A 16,539-nucleotide genomic window follows, 5' to 3' on the forward strand; every position below is an offset into this window, starting at 1 on the left:
CCCCTGTTTTTTCAGACTTTGCGCTAAGCTAAGCTAACCGTCTGTTAAAGACATGAAAGTGGTATTAATCTTCTCATCGACCTATTTCTTCATCACCCTGTGGAAAGAACTGCTGGACATGGATTTCAGTTATGCAGTTCCTTACAGATTTGTTTTCAAATGCGCTTGACAGGCAATAAAATAAACAAAACTGCAAATGTAATAGAATGCTGCAGGATCTTTTGTTTTCCTGGTCGATTTCATTCCCCTAGATTATACGCTCTATGCAGCAGGTACAGGAAAATCAATCCACTTTCATGAACTGCTGCTGATCTGGGTGCAAGGTGGGGGGTTGAGAGACAGAGAAGTCTGTTCCATCGGTTGTAGCGGGAGCTGAGCTCATGCATGCATGAGTGCAGTCACCCTCACACACGCAGTACACAGCAAAAAAAAGAGACCACCATAACAGAGGCGTACACACACACACACACACACACACACACACACACACACACACACACAAACACACACGGGCCTGCACTGCGCACATGAAAAGAAAGGAGGGCTTGAAAGGAGATGCTTTACGTTTGATCTGGTTGAAGGAGGACTGCGCCCAGAGATCAATGAAAGTCCTGAGCTTTAACATATCGCACATGTGAGAAGGACCTACTGGTCTGTAAAAGAGTGCTAAAAGCTCCTGTCAAGGTTGCAGTAGGTGTGAAATACCCCACCCTCCATTTTACTACCTTCTGTCACACATTTGTGAAAATTCAAATGCTGCGAAAGAACAAGAGAGTGATTTGCCAACTTAGAAGCCCAAATGGAAGAACTTAACAAGCTATAAATTTCCGCAGGCATGTGTAAATTTTATCTATTTTAATCACAGATGATTGATCTAATTTTAGCTCAGATTCAGAGGGCAGATTTCTGCTCAAAAGGCCGATCTGCAGCGACGGTGGCTGGCTTCGAGGAGCTGCGGCACTGCCACACTAATCCTGTGGAATGCTTGCACTGGACGGAGGGGCTCTAGTATGCCAAGGCATTGCCTGGCCTATTAAAAGGAGAGCTGCCTGCCAAATGTATCCATATGGCATTGGAAAAGCAGTACTAGATACAGTCACTTCATTTTGCCTTCAAACAAGCATTAATGAATCAGCTATTGGGAGTCACTATCATCAAGAAGAACAAGCTGCCTATCAAAATAGGAGTAAATGGATTATATAATAAAGGTGTGTCATCCAGAAGACAGGAACTTGCTAACGTGCAGGTGTTTAGTTTGAGGTCATTTCTGTTCCAAATTATTTGCCACTGGTTTTCATAACCATATCTGTCCATGATGATGTTTATTATAGCAATAGCTTGACATTTTGGGAAACATGCTTATTCTAAATTCTATATTTTAAAGTCTACCTACAAGCACCTCTAAAACTCACTAATTAACCACTTTATATGTTCTTTGTTTAATCTGTCCAAAAACCTGTTTCCAGTCTTCATACTAAACTAAGCTAAGCTATAAGCTAGTTGATAGATATGGAAATTGGATCAGTGTTATCTAACTCTCTCCAATGTCCCAAAAGGTCATACTATTCCTTTAAGTTTCAGGAAGTGTTTAAACCTCTTTATAAACTTCTGACTGAGTGAACGTATTGCTGATGGCCAGAATATCGGACAGATGGTTGATAGGGAGGTTAGGGTAATGCCCTGTAAATCCATATTCTGTATCATATAGCATTTTACTTTTAACACACTTTCTCTGATTAGTTGGGATAGTAGCAGATAAATCTGTCCTAAACAGGAGATTCACAAAATATTTAAATGACATTTAAGCATCCAAAGGACAGGTGCAATCTTGAAATATGAAACCTCCATCAGTCAAAGACAGGATCGAGCTTTAATGGAGTCTTTCTACTATCCTCCCTCACAGTAATAAAGATTAAAAGAAAATCAATCCTGACACAAATCCCACAAGGCGTTTGTGTTAAAAAGCCATTAAAATTTTTAAAAAAGATTTTACATCCAGAGGTTTCATGCTCCTTTAACCAATTAAGACACAGTGTATGAGGTCATTCCATAGTAGGATAATTCACAAGCCTTAAGCTGTGTGGATTTCAGCAAAGCGTCAAAATGCCTTTTTTTGTCAAGACAGTCTTAACTCCATTGAAAGAATGAATAGGGAATATGCCAATGGCTTGTTAGCTGTTCCTAACGGCTCATTATTCCTGTGTAACGACCTCAGTTTGCTCACTGTAGGGTTTGTTTTACGAGTTTCAAAACCACCATGATCTGTTTCCCCCAAGCCCAGAGGCCAAGAGGGACAGTTCGTCTTTAAAGAGAATTTACTCTGCTCTTGGTCACCAGAGGCAGGACATCAATCAGAGGCCACTTATAGTAGAGGTAAAGTTTCACGATTTAGCAGCACCTATTATTACACAAGCTCATAGCACCAGAAGAGGAGGAACGACGCTCTACTGCTTTGCATGCCCTCATCATGAATCACATTTTATAGCAATTCGTAAGCAGAGTACTTCAGTTCACTCATTTATGGAGTCTTCTCTCTATGCCAAAGCCAATAGCAGACAAAGAAGACAGTTGTTTTTACTGCATGCATAGTATACCCCGGGGAAAGAGCCTCAGAGAAATGACAGCTTTCATCACCCTTTAATTAAAGCTATTCTTTTATTGCACAGTGACTGTCACTCCTAAATATGTGGAGCAAAAGTGAGTTGTAAACAAGCTGAGAGGGAAAACAACATAATATCTGCAACCAGACTAAAAATTAACAAAAACAGCTACCACAATACCTTCTTATATCAGACCGACAAGCAGATTTCCTCCAATGCGACCAACAGCACCAGGTGGGCCTTGCAGATAATCCCTCCAACCAGTAACATCTTAAGGACAATGGATCTTTTAATTAACCCACACCTGTTAACCCCGTGTACCAGAAACAGAAATACCTTCAATTTCAATCGGTTTTAAAATGTTTGCTTGTAAGATGTTGAACATTTTGATTAAATGAGCCTGTATCAAAAGACACATAATGTGCTTTGAGTTTCCATCTATTTGTTTTAGGCGCTTTATGCATTTCCAATTTGCGCATTAAAAACAAATCGCGACAAAGTGCAATGGAAACAAACTTAGGGAATAAATCATGATAAACATGAAGCATTTGTCTTAAACGTCCACTGAAGAGACAGAAACATCAGACCTGAGTGGAGCGACGAGGAGACTGAAACATTCCTCAAATTAATACATTAATGATATGTCATATTTTCATCATGTTTTTTTTTTTAAATCTAAGGTCTGCTTGGCACTCATCTCATTGTGCCCTCTTCTTCTGCAGTGTGCACCCAGCAGGAGAATTAGCACCCCCCAGTTGTATATCTTGATGAACCAACTTCTTATATTCGCATAAAACCAGTGGATGGAAATTCATTTGCATTTTCTTTTGTTGATTCTCTAGAAATTATGTTCAAATTTATGCTACATTTGAATGAAAACTTGGCTTGTGTCGGCTCTGCATGTAACTCAGGAGAAAAAGGATCGTCCACCATTGTTTCTTGTCAGTAGTTCACTGCGGACATGATGCCCTGCTTTGGTGCTTTGAACACAAACTCATCAAACCGCCACTAACACCAGAAAGAAACACTCTGCAGTCATTAACCAGCTGTCTTTTCTTTCCTGTCCTTCATAGATAAGTACTCAATTACACACACACACACACACACACACACACACACACACACACACACACACACACAATTCTCAAGCTGACCTGCTATGTGCGTGCGAGATAGCAGGTGTGGGTAAACCATTATCAGCTTTGCTATGTGAGGGAGTATTTTAGTCCGATCGCACAAGAACACCTTTGAGAAAATGTGCAATTAGCTAGGGGTGGAGGAGTCCCATCCTACAGAATCAGAGTACAGATTGAAAATGTTGTTTTACCTGTAGAGACAATGACTTAACCTCATTGATTATTTGTTTTAAATGTTGTGAAACTGAGGTCAGCGCCTGAGGTCACACTGAAGTAAAGACAGTGCAGATATAGGAGATAGAATAATGATTTGGATCTTCCCTTGTCAAAGTCTGTGACCTGCATCGCAGTGATTCACCGTTATCACTGCAGAATGCGGGAAGTACAGACACGAGTCTGATGTGTCATGAGTCACTTGTGTTCCGCTCAGGCTGGAAAACTAAAAACTTTTTTCATCTCAGCCTTGTACTAACTTTCTTCCTAGATGCTGCTTACCTTCAAAAAGTTGTCAAATTGATGCCTCACTTTTCTTCCAGACATCCAAAAAGAAAACAGCGTTATATAATGTGAATTTGCGCTTCTGGCTCATTTGCATTTCCATTGAACTGCGAGCGGAAAAGCTCCTTTTCCTGATTTGTCAGTCTATGAGGTGTGCACATCACTGGCAGTGACAATTTTAGGTCCTGTGCTTTTGTGTCCATGGTAACTGGGAGGGAAGGTGAGGGCTTTTGAGGTGGGTGTGGGTGTGTGTGTGTGTGTGTGTGTGTGTGTGTGTGTGTGTGTGTGTGTGTCAGGGAGCAGTTGGCAGACAGTGAGCACACACAGACACATGCACTAATTTACAAAAAAACAAACAATCACTGCTCACTGCTCCTAAGACATGCTCTGGCTGCTGTTTTTCCTTATCGGTCTGAATCTGGGAAGAGTACATAAAGATAATGTCCAAAAAAATACAGAAAAGCGCCCCAGGCCTGGACATGCCCTCCTGTGACTGACTGTGAGCCAGCTCTGAGCTGCGCCTCCCGCAGTTGTCTACTTCTCTGCTTTGTGGATGCAATTTCTTTGTTCAGCTAGGCGAGGTGCTGACGTCAAATCGCCTCCTTTGTTTCAAAACGCTTCAGCTGCATTGTTCGTCTAGCATGAATTCTTCAACCTGCCCCTGTTGCTGGGAGCAACAATGAGATAAATGACAAGATTTTTTCAATCAGCGCATAAAAGAGCAGCGGAGGAGCAAAGAAGAAAATGAAAAGAAGAATTAGCAACAAATAGAGACGTCAACCATTCCCCCCAAAAATTGTTGTTTTTTTTGGCAGCTAAATTATATGCTTCAGCTGCAGCATGAGAACTACTCAGTTGTTTATTTTTTTTTACCGTTACATTCTGCAACAAGTTGGTTTAATAAGCAGAGGTGTTCCTTAAGTCCTGCAATTGACCAGATGTTTATGCATTGTATTGTGTTTTGAATAATTTCAATTACTGTCCCAACTGAGAATAGTTTCTGCCTTTCTTTGTTTTCTATGAAAGTAATCTCAATTTGTTTTGATTGCGGACTGTTGGTCCAACAAAAAAAGCGATTTCAAGATGTCACTTTGGGCTTTGGGCATTTTTTTTTAATACTATTTAATGATTAACTGATTGATCGAGAAAGTCATCTTAAGATTAATCTCTACAGAAAATAATTATTAGTTGCCAAGTGCAATGTCCCACTTGTTAATCTACCACCATAATCAGCCAACCATTTCCATGATGGGTGAGTTGAGAAAGTCTAGAAAACAAGCGCTTCTTCATCCTGAATGATCCATCTGGACATGCACCTGACAGTGACTTCCTGTACGACCCTTTCATGGGATCAATAGTTGATTTGTGCTGAGGGAGGAAGGAGGAGGTTCAGAGCAGTAACGCTGTGTTGACATATATGTGAAAATTAGCTGCGAGTGAAAGCCTGAGACACAACACAAGGGAGTTAGTGTACTTGACAGAGTCATTGAGCTGTTTGGTTAAAGGGCCGCCGCAGTAAACACACCAGCTGATGAGAGGAAGATGGAAGAGTCTTGGCAGGAAGGAAGCCCTCATCGCTGGGAGAAAAAAAAAAGGGCGGAAAGGCTGAGGGGCAACTGGACAATGACCTTAACATTGATAGGGCCCCTGTGGATAAATGACTATAATTCAGACTGTGTGCGCTTCAAGTGAAGGGCTTAACTGCTCTGCCGACACCTGTTCAGCTCTACAGAGGAGCCTTTCACCGAGGACAGGTGCCTCGGCAGCGAGCCGCCAACTTCCCTTCGCTCTCTGCTCCGCTCCCAGCTGCTCTCCTTTCAAACCTCAGACAGATTCCTCACATGCCTGCCTGTCAGCTCAGCAACCACTGCAGCGGTCACTCAGCTGCCTGCTACTATATGGACAACTCCACAAAACTAACGAGGCATCAACCAGAGCATCACAGGATTATCTCACATTATGTGGACATTGGTGATTAAGTGGAAAACTGCAGGGTCAGTGTGTTAATGATAAATGTGTACATGCTGCATATTTGTACACTTACAAAACAAAAAAGATGTATTAAAGCACTTTTCTCAATCTATTCTTGATGGGAGACAAGTTCCCTAGAGTATGTACAAGCTTCACTTCCAATATGAATAACAACATGACATCCGTTACAATCATCTGTTCTTGTCAAAACCAAGACAAGAACTTGCTGTGTCAATCATTTCTTGACTTCATTTCCTAACTGGGAAATTGCAAGAGGGAATGATACTTGTGGGAAGGGCTGCTGCAACTAATAATTATTTTCATTACTCGTTTAATTGGATTAATGAGCAAAGTACTATTTAGATTAACCTGTTAATCATTTGATCTATAAAATGTCAGAAAACAGTTTTTAAAAATGCCTGTTCCGATTTCATAAAGCTCAAGGTGACATCTTCAGAAAGAAAGAAGAAAGCCTCACAATTCAGAGGCTGAAACTAGGGAATATTTTGAATATTTAAAAAAAAGACTTAAACTGTTCATTGATTATCAATCAGTCCTAATTGCAGTCTCATGGATATCTGACTCTGCATTCAGAGATTATTTAACACCCTGTTTTGGAAATTCAGTTATGCAGAAACGCTTGATGCAAATATGACTTTTTCTTTTTTAAAGCATCCTGCTGGAATAATATTTGTGGGAGTTTGAACATGTGTGTTGCTGTATGCCCACTAGGTCTGTCAGTTCCCTGCGTTGCTCAGTGACCTGTGCAAAAGACCAACAGATTGGGGGCCTGAAAATGAACAGGCATGGAGAATGTATGATAAACATACCTTTATCTAAGCTGTTTCACATAGCATGCATACCCGGGCACGTGTAATCATTAGCCATGCTTTTCAGATGTGGGCCAAGTGGCTGCAGTCCAGCAGCAGCAGGGCTGGGTTTGGCGGCTTGGTCTCAGCATGCTCGCTGTGTGAGTGGCAAGGTGCTTCGCTGCATAGCTGGAATGTTTTCCATCTTTGTCTGCCCCAAAAGGGTGGGAGACTCATTTTAAAGGGTTTCTTATGGAAGAGGGCAAGTTGAGGCATGTCTATAACTGGCTGCATACACATTGCTGCTGCTGCTGCTCCACTCAAATCATATGAGCTGTCATTTTGTAGTCATTGGATTTAGGGATAGTAATATTTTAGTTATCCAGCAGAGTTTACACACATAACCCTGTTTGAGTATAAGATTGAGAATAAGAATATAGAGACGTAATCACCGACACACAAACCTCATATCTTTACAGAAGAATTCCATTTTTAAAATTTATATTAACAACTTTCAATCAGTATTGTTAATAATAAAGAAAAGAAGCTTTATGGGGCCAGAAACACGAGCGGTCAAACGACCAGACAGGTGTTGAACAAATCACCTGGACAGTTCACTATATTTGGAAGAGAAAACAAATTATTACCCAAAACTGTCGGTTGTAAAATTGCCTGTTTTGTTGCACCAGCTGTCCAAAATCTTTGAAGACTGAAAAGAACAGCAAATATTCATATTAGAGAAGTCAGAGACAGTGAAGTTTTGGCACTTCATTTTAGAGAAGTCAGAGACAGTGAAGTTTTGGCACTTAAAAGATGACTTTTGAGAGAGAACATTAAAATGCTTTAAAATGCAATTTAGCATTTACTCAGCAGTTTTGTCGATAAAACCTTGGTTGGTCTGGTATGAACCGTAACTTGTAGGGGCTAATGTTAGCAAACTTTACATAGATACTGTTTTAATAAAGGACATTAGTGAGTAATTTTGCTGTCTTGTTAGCTCTTCTCTTCTTGCGAATGTCACACTACTGTCAACGGCAAAAGTTACATAGTATCATAGTAACAACTCATGTTTTTTGATCCGTTAAATGTGTTTTTAGCGATGCCTTAGCATAGCCTTGTTCCCACATCAGAAACTAACTTGGTCAGTATTTTGTCACCATAAGCAGCAGAAATGACCATGAATTTCCCCTTCCCCTCTATTCAACAACAACCAAACCCCCTGTGACAATGAGTTCAGCTCAGCTTCATGTAACATGAAGGCAAACAGTAATTGCAGCAATTTGAAGTTGTTCTCCGTGAGTGATTCACGTGTATGAAGTTGAGTCACGGCTTTAGGACTTTTACTAAACCACAAATTGCCTTTGTCTAAACGTTCATATTGTTCTCAACCACATAGCAGATAAAAGACACTGTGTGTGGTCACTGATTTCGACAAGCAGTCACGTACAAGTCAACCAGAGTTGAGTTAAAGTACTCAGAAATGAGCAAGTCGGAGCATTTAGGATGTATCCTTGTCTAAAGCTGCAGTTGGCTGAAATCTCAAGGCTGTTTTGCTTGTGAATGAAGAATCAAGTCTTTCAAAGCAATGAATTATGCTTGAACTGTCCCTCGCAGCAGACAGATGATGTGACACGTGGAGAGTTGCCCCGTCACAACAAGAGGCTAAAACATCTCAATGACAAGTCCCCCTCCATCTTCCGAGAGTTTCATCCCGACACAAGTGCCTTCTCTGGTTCTTTACATTCAGCTGTCACAATACTGAGTCTCATTATATCATCTTCTTTGTGTTGGGGGACCTCTGCAGCTGTGTGAAATGGTCAGGGTACTTTCTCTCAGCGATGTCATCATCACAGCTGCATCTCTAAAGCCTCTCGGTTTCCTCCCGTGAGATTCGCCACAATTACCTTATCCTGAAACAGGCCATCTTACATCTATCTGTCCGTCCGTCTCTGTGGTGATGGAGCTTTGTGAAGAGCAAACGCTCCAGAGCAAATTCACAAATGTCTTCCTCTGCTAATGTCTTTTTGGCCGTCAAAACCACAACTAGTTACTGGATAAGAACAAGCAAAATTCTGCAATTTCTTTGTTTTCTTTACTTCAAACCATAGTGGGAAAGTGTGCTTTTAGCTTACAGGCGAATCCGGGCATGTAAACAAAAGTCAAATGGGCTCACATGTCATCTGTCATGGTGTTTGTTAGAGAAACTGAATTATTTGACTGTCTGTAAAAATCTACCTTCTCTGGTGTTAGTCATAGTGCACTCCTTTTTTAACTGCAGATTGATTCATTTTTTTCATTCTAGCCTTTCTAAACAAACAACTACTGGCTATCGAATGTCAACATCCATTTCCTTACACCCATTAAACACTGTGATTTAGGGTTGTTTCCTGTTGTTTGTTTAGATTAGATTTGTTTTCATATTCAGCTTGGTGCTAGTCTCTCACATGTGTGAATTTGTTGCTTTATAACTGTAAAGTAAAAGATTTGGGGGTTTTATGTTGTTTTTGGTTAAAACAAGCTATGGAATATGCCACCTTTGTCATTTTAAACTATTTTCTGAAATCTTGCAGACAAAATGATTCACCAATTCATAAAGAAAGCACCGTCAGATTAATCAGTAGTGAAAATAACCGTTTGCTGCAAATTGAACCAAACTCCATGAGTCATAAGTCTCCATAAGTCCATATTTTGAATTAAACGCTTCAGACATGCCTTTGCTGCAGGAACTCTTTTTCGAATTCAGAGAGTAATATGTAAGTAGCAGTAGAAGTAGTAGTAAAAGTAAACAACCGTGTTAAACTTTAAAGATCAACGACTTCTCATGCAGTCATTAGTGTCAAAGTCCATGAGTGTGATGACGTGCAAAGTTCAGTAGCATTCAGCAGCCCTGCTAGAATAAGGCTAAAAGAGTGGGCGGCACTACTTCACAATAGCTGGTGTTTGTCCCTTGACTTTACAGGTACGTCACATCATGGAAGTGTAGGTACATTAAAGTAGAGTACGAGCACTGACTGTTCTTCTCCCAGACAAATGCTTTAGTTTCTCACAGCATTTCTTTTCTCTGCACTTGTCTCTCTTCTCCGAGTGAGCGTCTCCTTCTATGCATTGATGTGTTAAAATTTACTGAGCTGTAAAAAAGGGCGGAAAGGCTGAGGGCTCCGTCACCCCGAATACATCAGCTGACAGCAGCCTCAGTGGCCTCCACAGACCCCAAAGTGCAGAACGGAGGCCTGAAGGCTTTTCACTCAGCAAAACACAACATCCCTCTGTGTGCAGCGCACTGACCAGCGTTGTCGTGAGAGAAGGATGAGACAGCAGAGTCCCCTCGAACTCTCCGGATCTGGACCCAGGATGTCTGTGCAGCCTTCGGACACCTGCGGGGGACTTTGAATGTCTCTGTGATGGGACTGAGAGATGGGGATGGTAATGAACACACAGTCATTCATCAGCCATCCATGGCATTTCTCCCATTCAGATACAGATACCCACTGAGACACAAAGCCACAGCTGCCTCAAGTGGCAGACTTACACACAACATTGAACACCAATGCAACACAGCTCCATTTAGCCCTTTAAAAAACACCCTGTCACAGTGGCCAAAGTGCCTCACTTTACATCCCTCTGCACGGTTGTCCGCACAATGGACAGAAGTGGATTCATCATGTGTTTAAAGGAGAGAAATAACCTAGATTACTACATGTTGACAGAGCCAAAGGCATTTCAGATCTTCTGTTTGATTTTAAATCACTTTCTACAGCTTTACAGTCAGTTATCAGCCATTAATCAAAATAACTTTTGGGTTATCACATTGTGAATGATTCCTCTGGCAGGTGTTTCTGTTTCTGCTCCACCAGGACATTGTCTTTTCAGCTTCAAGAAACAGTTTGACATTTTGGGAAATCCACCTACCAGCACCTCTAAAGCGCACTATGGGGTTTATGTGCCAGATATATTTTTGTCAGAGAACAATGACTTTTGCAAATTGTTGTTTTTCCATTTTGGTTTTTGTACAGATTAAACAAATAATTAATTAAATTAATCAATGAGCATTAGAGGAACCAGGCTAGCTGTTTCCCGGTTCCTTTTTTCTCTTTATGCTAAGCTAAGCTATGCTAAACTAAGCTAAGAGGTTGCTAGCTGTAGCGTTTATGGCTTAATAGAAAGCATTTCTTGATCTATTCCCAATGTTTATAACTGCATCATCACCAAAAAGAAAGGATACATAAATAAATACCAGTCAGAGGGATTCTACACAACCTGGTAACCCAAAAGCTGCCAAAAGTTAGTTGATTGGTCAATCATCAGAAAATAGCTCAAAACTATTTTGATAATACATTAATCATTTAAGTTGTTTATCTTGCAGCAAAACATGATCCTGCCTTTTGCATTTGCTGCTTTTCTCTGTTTCATTTAACTGCAAATTGATTTTGGACAAGACTACACATTTGAAGAGGCTTTATGTGATAGTGATGGCATTTTTTACTATTTTCTGTTATTTTATCTACTAAACAGTTAACTGAATAATTGAAAATTACCCTAAAGATTTATTGACACATTATATTCCCTTAACTTATAAGAAACTAGTATTGATTTATCTCTGCCCACATACTCAAATGAGACAGACAGTTGAAGGTGGAAGAAGAGTAAATTACGGAAGAGGTGTTGGGCTGTAGAACTTATAATGCTGGTGATTGTGCATCAGGGCATTCAGACTATAAAAGCGTGGGAGAGCGCAGCAGAAAAAGTGAGTATCACCTACTTCAATGAGAAGAGAAAAAACTGCACTACACACAGAGGATGTGTCAAAGTTAAAATGAATCACGGCCCATTCCAAAAAACACTCCCCTGGCTTTTGGAAAGTGAATAATCGAGCAGTGAAAAATTCTCATATTAGCCCACTTTGGAGTTCCTCGTGACTCTGGGTAAGTCAGCAGTTGCAGCACTACACGACTGCATGGAGGCCTGTAGGAATAGGCTCCCGAGCCGAACAAACCAATTACACCCCTGTCAAGGTCTTGGCACAACACTGCATCATCCCCATAGAGACACCACTGTCACATTGCATGGCATTACACTGGCTTAGTACTCCCAGGACTGATGAGCCATAAGACCTGGCATGTGTGGTACGGCCATAAGCCCTACAATTAAGTGTTGATTCTCCTTTATTAAGGAGGCAGTGTTGCTAAAACAAAGGCCTGCCCCGGTCACCACGCACTCATTGTTAAAGCATGTGACTCATGTTTGATTGCTGTGAGTGTTAAGGCCGCAGGGCTGGGCTGCTTTTTACCCCATGACTCTCCCTCGGAGCTGGGTTAGACTTCAGGACTGCTTTAGAGTATTTACACATTCCTCCCAGGGCGGAAACACAGCCCATTAGCATCACATGCTAACATGCCTGTGGACATGGAAAAGTAAGAACAATTTATGTGTTTCCTCGAATGCATCTCAGGAAAGTTTTTTTGAAATCCTTTGAAGTGAAAATACAAGATTAACCCTTTTTGAAGTAACCCAGTGTGACTGAAGTAACTCTGACTGAGAACTGGAGAACACGTTAGCATGTAGTAGATAAACATCTAATAATGGTTTATGACCATTTAAGGTGGCGTTTAAGCAAAGTGATAAGGGACTATTTCTTGAGATAGGATGATTACTACTGAAGCAATGCCATGCAGTAGCATTCTTGGGTGGCTTGTTGCAACAGAGTAGCACGCTCTAGAGAAGGCTCTAGAGAAGCTGTCAGTGTAAAGTGGGCAGACTCGGCTGGCAAGCCCGGACTGGATGTTACACAGCCTTCAATAATTACAGAAAAAGGATCAACCTAGTTGCACAATGGGCAAAGCATTACCTAACTACTATCTGTCAGCCTCAATAAACTTGACTTGTAGTCTCCTCACAAAAGATGCATGTGCTTGACAGAACTGGGCGAAATTGGCACACTTTGTTAATTGAAGAGGTGAATATGCAGCCGGTCGCCTCAGCTGTGGTTTTGTTGGAGTTAGTGAGAAGAAGAGCAGCTGAAATATCATCTGCTGTTGATGTAAATGTTTATTTAAGTTTTATTCTACTTAAGAAGTGAACCAGGGACTCTTACGTAAAGCAGCAGCTGAAATGAGTTGAGTTCTCAGTGAGAAACAATGTGATCTCTCACACCGAGATGCCAACACATTGATTATGTGAAAAATCTGAACGACTGAAACAATTCCTTTGGACTATCTGATGTCAAATCTGATATACGATCATAAGGTTCCGCTTTTTAATAAGGCACCCTTTATGAAAAGTTAGAAAATTATTTATTAACAATTAATGAAGCCATTATAAATCCTTTTTGAAGGGAGCCTTCAAGAAGTATTTTCCTGCAGATTTGTGCACGCATTGTATAAAAGTTGTACAGATCTCACAGATATGGCACCACATCTTTAGGCCAGGTCAGACAGGGAGGAATCATATTCATATCTACACTCACATCCAGACCAGTTACTCAACAAAAACTTTTAGAAGTTGGGAAACTTTTCTGAATTCAGTCTGTGGGAGTAAATTAAAAAAAGAGCGTAAACTGGAGGACGAAGGTGGAGGCGGGCAGGATGAGGCAGACAAAGTGGCGGGCCAAACTCATTGATCAGCAGCGAACGCTGTTCCTCCCTCGCTCTCTTTGTTCATCTGAGTTTCTGCTTTTCAACCAGATGCAATTTGCTGCTGTTTAGTAAGCCAGAGGAGGTTTCCTGATGACTCAAGGTGCAAAGTAGGAACTCACGACAGAACTACTCTGTATTCAGAGCATTTACATCTCAACCTCCCTCCTGTCAACTAGTAGACTGTTTTTCTGACATAGGAAGGTAATGAAAAGTTGATATAAAGATGATACTTTATAATTACATTAGATATTCTTCATTCCTAATAGGAAGTGTTGCTTTCAAACAAGTTGTATTTGCTTGTGAGCTTCCCTCAGCCTGTCTTCAAGTTTCATGAAGTAAAACTGAAGATATTTTAAGATCTTTTTCATTGCTGGTAGCAGTTAAATAACAGTAAGACCATTGTGTAACTGAATAAAACTGCAAATCGGTCAGACTGAGTTGATTTCTCATTAGAAATACAGCACGCAAAGAAACCAGTGTTAAAACTGACTTTAACATTAAAATGCTCTTTAAGTACATTTGAGAGCCTTAAGGCTTTAACTTCTCAACAGAGAGTGACTCAAACAAAAATGAGCAAACAGCAAGTTTCTGTTTTGTCTTCCTCTCTTTATTTTTCCATCACTGAAACTCTGGTTTCATCACGCAACATATCAACATCCCAGGTGAGCAGCACAAAGGCTGCTCATATTCATCTAGAAAACACAACATTGCACTGTGTGTGAATTATGAATATCTACTTTCATTCACAAAATACAAATTAATTCCGTTTTTAATTTTGTGCCATGCATGGCATTGACTGACGTATTAATTAATCAACTAATTGTTGCAGCCATATTAACAACCATTTCAGAGATTTGTGGGCCATTTCATAGGGACAAAAGAAGACATGTGAAGGCGTCACCTTGGGTTCTGGGAAACTGTGATGAACATTTTGTGTTATTTTCTGACATTTTAGAGATAAAATAACTAATCAGGAGGAAGGAAGGAAAATAATAATAATCATTAGCTGCAGCCCTAGTTTGTGCTGTACAAAAGAACACCCAAAACAAATAAACTCTCATTTTTGAATCTGCCAGAAGAATACACCTTTGAACTATTATTATAATAACTTAAGATCTTTGTCTTCTAGATAAACGAGACGTAACATACAATTAACTTTTCTTCAAACATCAACAAAGGCACAAATTATTCATGTCCAGAATATCATCCTACTATCATCCTATGTTATCCATAACATCCCCAAAGACTGAACATGGTTCTTCTGCACATGGAGAACTGTGTGATTTTCTCCTCATAAACACCACACACAGAGACAAATCTCCAGCCACTCTGTCTCCATCTAATAGAAGTTTACTTAATGACAAGGCCACACTTGCAGTGTATCAGCCTGGCAAAAAAGTTCATGATTTGCAGGTAAGTTGTGGTTGGTATTAAAGTTGAGTGCATCATGTGAGTTTCTTCCTTCTGGTGTGTGTGATAATTAGTGACTGTTTTAGGACAGTGCAGTCTACCTAAAGATAAAACAAAGGCTTTCTGTCTACAAGTCTTAACACAGACTTCAATGTTCAGCAGATTAGGAGGTGAGGGGGGCAAACTACCCACACACACACACACACACACACACACACACACACACACACACACACACACACACACACACACACACATCATCCTCCAGTGGAGACCCATGTAGACTCCCACCCCGGGGCAAAAACACAGACAGGATGGGGAGACAGGGGCCCTCTGCAGGACACACCACAGAATGAAAGATGAAGCCTATTAACACTAAATCACTTTACCCTAAAATTGTTTTTGTATTTAACGAATAAAATCTGCAAAATCACAAACTAAATAATAATTTGTAATAATAATTGCAAGTGTAATTTTTTCACTCATGGATGATGAAGCCAAAACAAAACCCCTCAGCTTTGTTTGAACAATGACAACATTATAAACCTGTCCTGTATAATACCCCCATGACTGATCCAACGAAAATGATCCTCAGTCATGTTTTTATGTTGAAACAGCTCATTAAATCTTTATGTGGAGCAGAGAAACACACCTGCGACTAAAAGGACGGGGGTTCAACCCAGGCGCTGTTTACCAGGCCCTGTGCACTTGTGCAGCGACATGAAAGACTAAAATAAATCTAAAATCCTGCTGAGAAAAGGTGAGGACACACCTACACACCCTTTTATTTACTGTCGCTCGACCGAAACTAGACAAGGCTGTACTGTCGCCTCCAGTATCGCCTACAGAGAGGCGGCTCTCTGTCTCAGATTTCTCCTCTGGACAAACACACAACGTACCTGAGGAATTCTTGCAGACAGGTGTCACAGAACCGATGTCCACAGGTAGACACTTGGACGGGCTCCCGCATAGCCTTGCTGCAGAGCGGACACTGGAACCGTCTCTTTGGCTTTTCCAGAAACTTGTAATCAAACCCGGGCATTTCTACAGGTTCCGCCGATATTTCTCGGCCTTCTACTGCAGGTTAAATGTATTTAAGTGTTCTCTCTGATCCTCAGTTAACCCCCCACACCCCCTGAAAACGGAGCTATTTAAGCTGCACGGCCGTTTAAGCGGATGAGGGGTTCATATCACGTCCCTTCCTTCCGCCACCGACCGATCGGGCTTCAAGGAGGCGAGTCCTCCCCAGCTTTTTCTTCCTGCAGCCCGGCGACTGATGGCAACAAAAGAGCAGGACTGCACCGTCCAGGAAAAGGCTGCAGCAGCGCTCTCAGATATGTCCTCTGTGCAGGTTTACAGCTCAGAGTTAATGTGGCCGTGAGTGGCCCTGTCTCCTCTCTCTCCTCAGTGGATGCAGCACTGACACACTGAGCACAATGCATTCATTACCCCACCGTCTGTTTAGGTGCACTGAGTCCCGCCT

The 16,539-nt window shown here is 41.1% G+C and overlaps 1 protein-coding gene across 1 annotated transcript in view; it reads right to left on the reverse strand.

Moving 5' to 3' along the window:
- traf4a (tnf receptor-associated factor 4a) overlaps nucleotides 1–16,495 on the reverse strand; it is a 39,184-nt gene extending 22,689 nt beyond the window's left edge. The window contains exon 1 of the mRNA XM_038692675.1: nucleotides 15,956–16,495. Coding sequence (XP_038548603.1) covers nucleotides 15,956–16,098 — 143 coding nt within the window. The 5' untranslated portion in view covers nucleotides 16,099–16,495. The remainder of the gene's footprint in view (nucleotides 1–15,955) is intronic.
- Nucleotides 16,496–16,539: the final 44 nt, after the last annotated feature.

Source organism: Micropterus salmoides, unplaced genomic scaffold, assembly GCF_014851395.1.
Source record: "Micropterus salmoides isolate LMB-PRFRI ecotype aquatic unplaced genomic scaffold, ASM1485139v1 Ms_hic_scaffold_3, whole genome shotgun sequence".
Taxonomy (NCBI): Eukaryota; Metazoa; Chordata; class Actinopteri; order Centrarchiformes; family Centrarchidae; genus Micropterus; species Micropterus salmoides.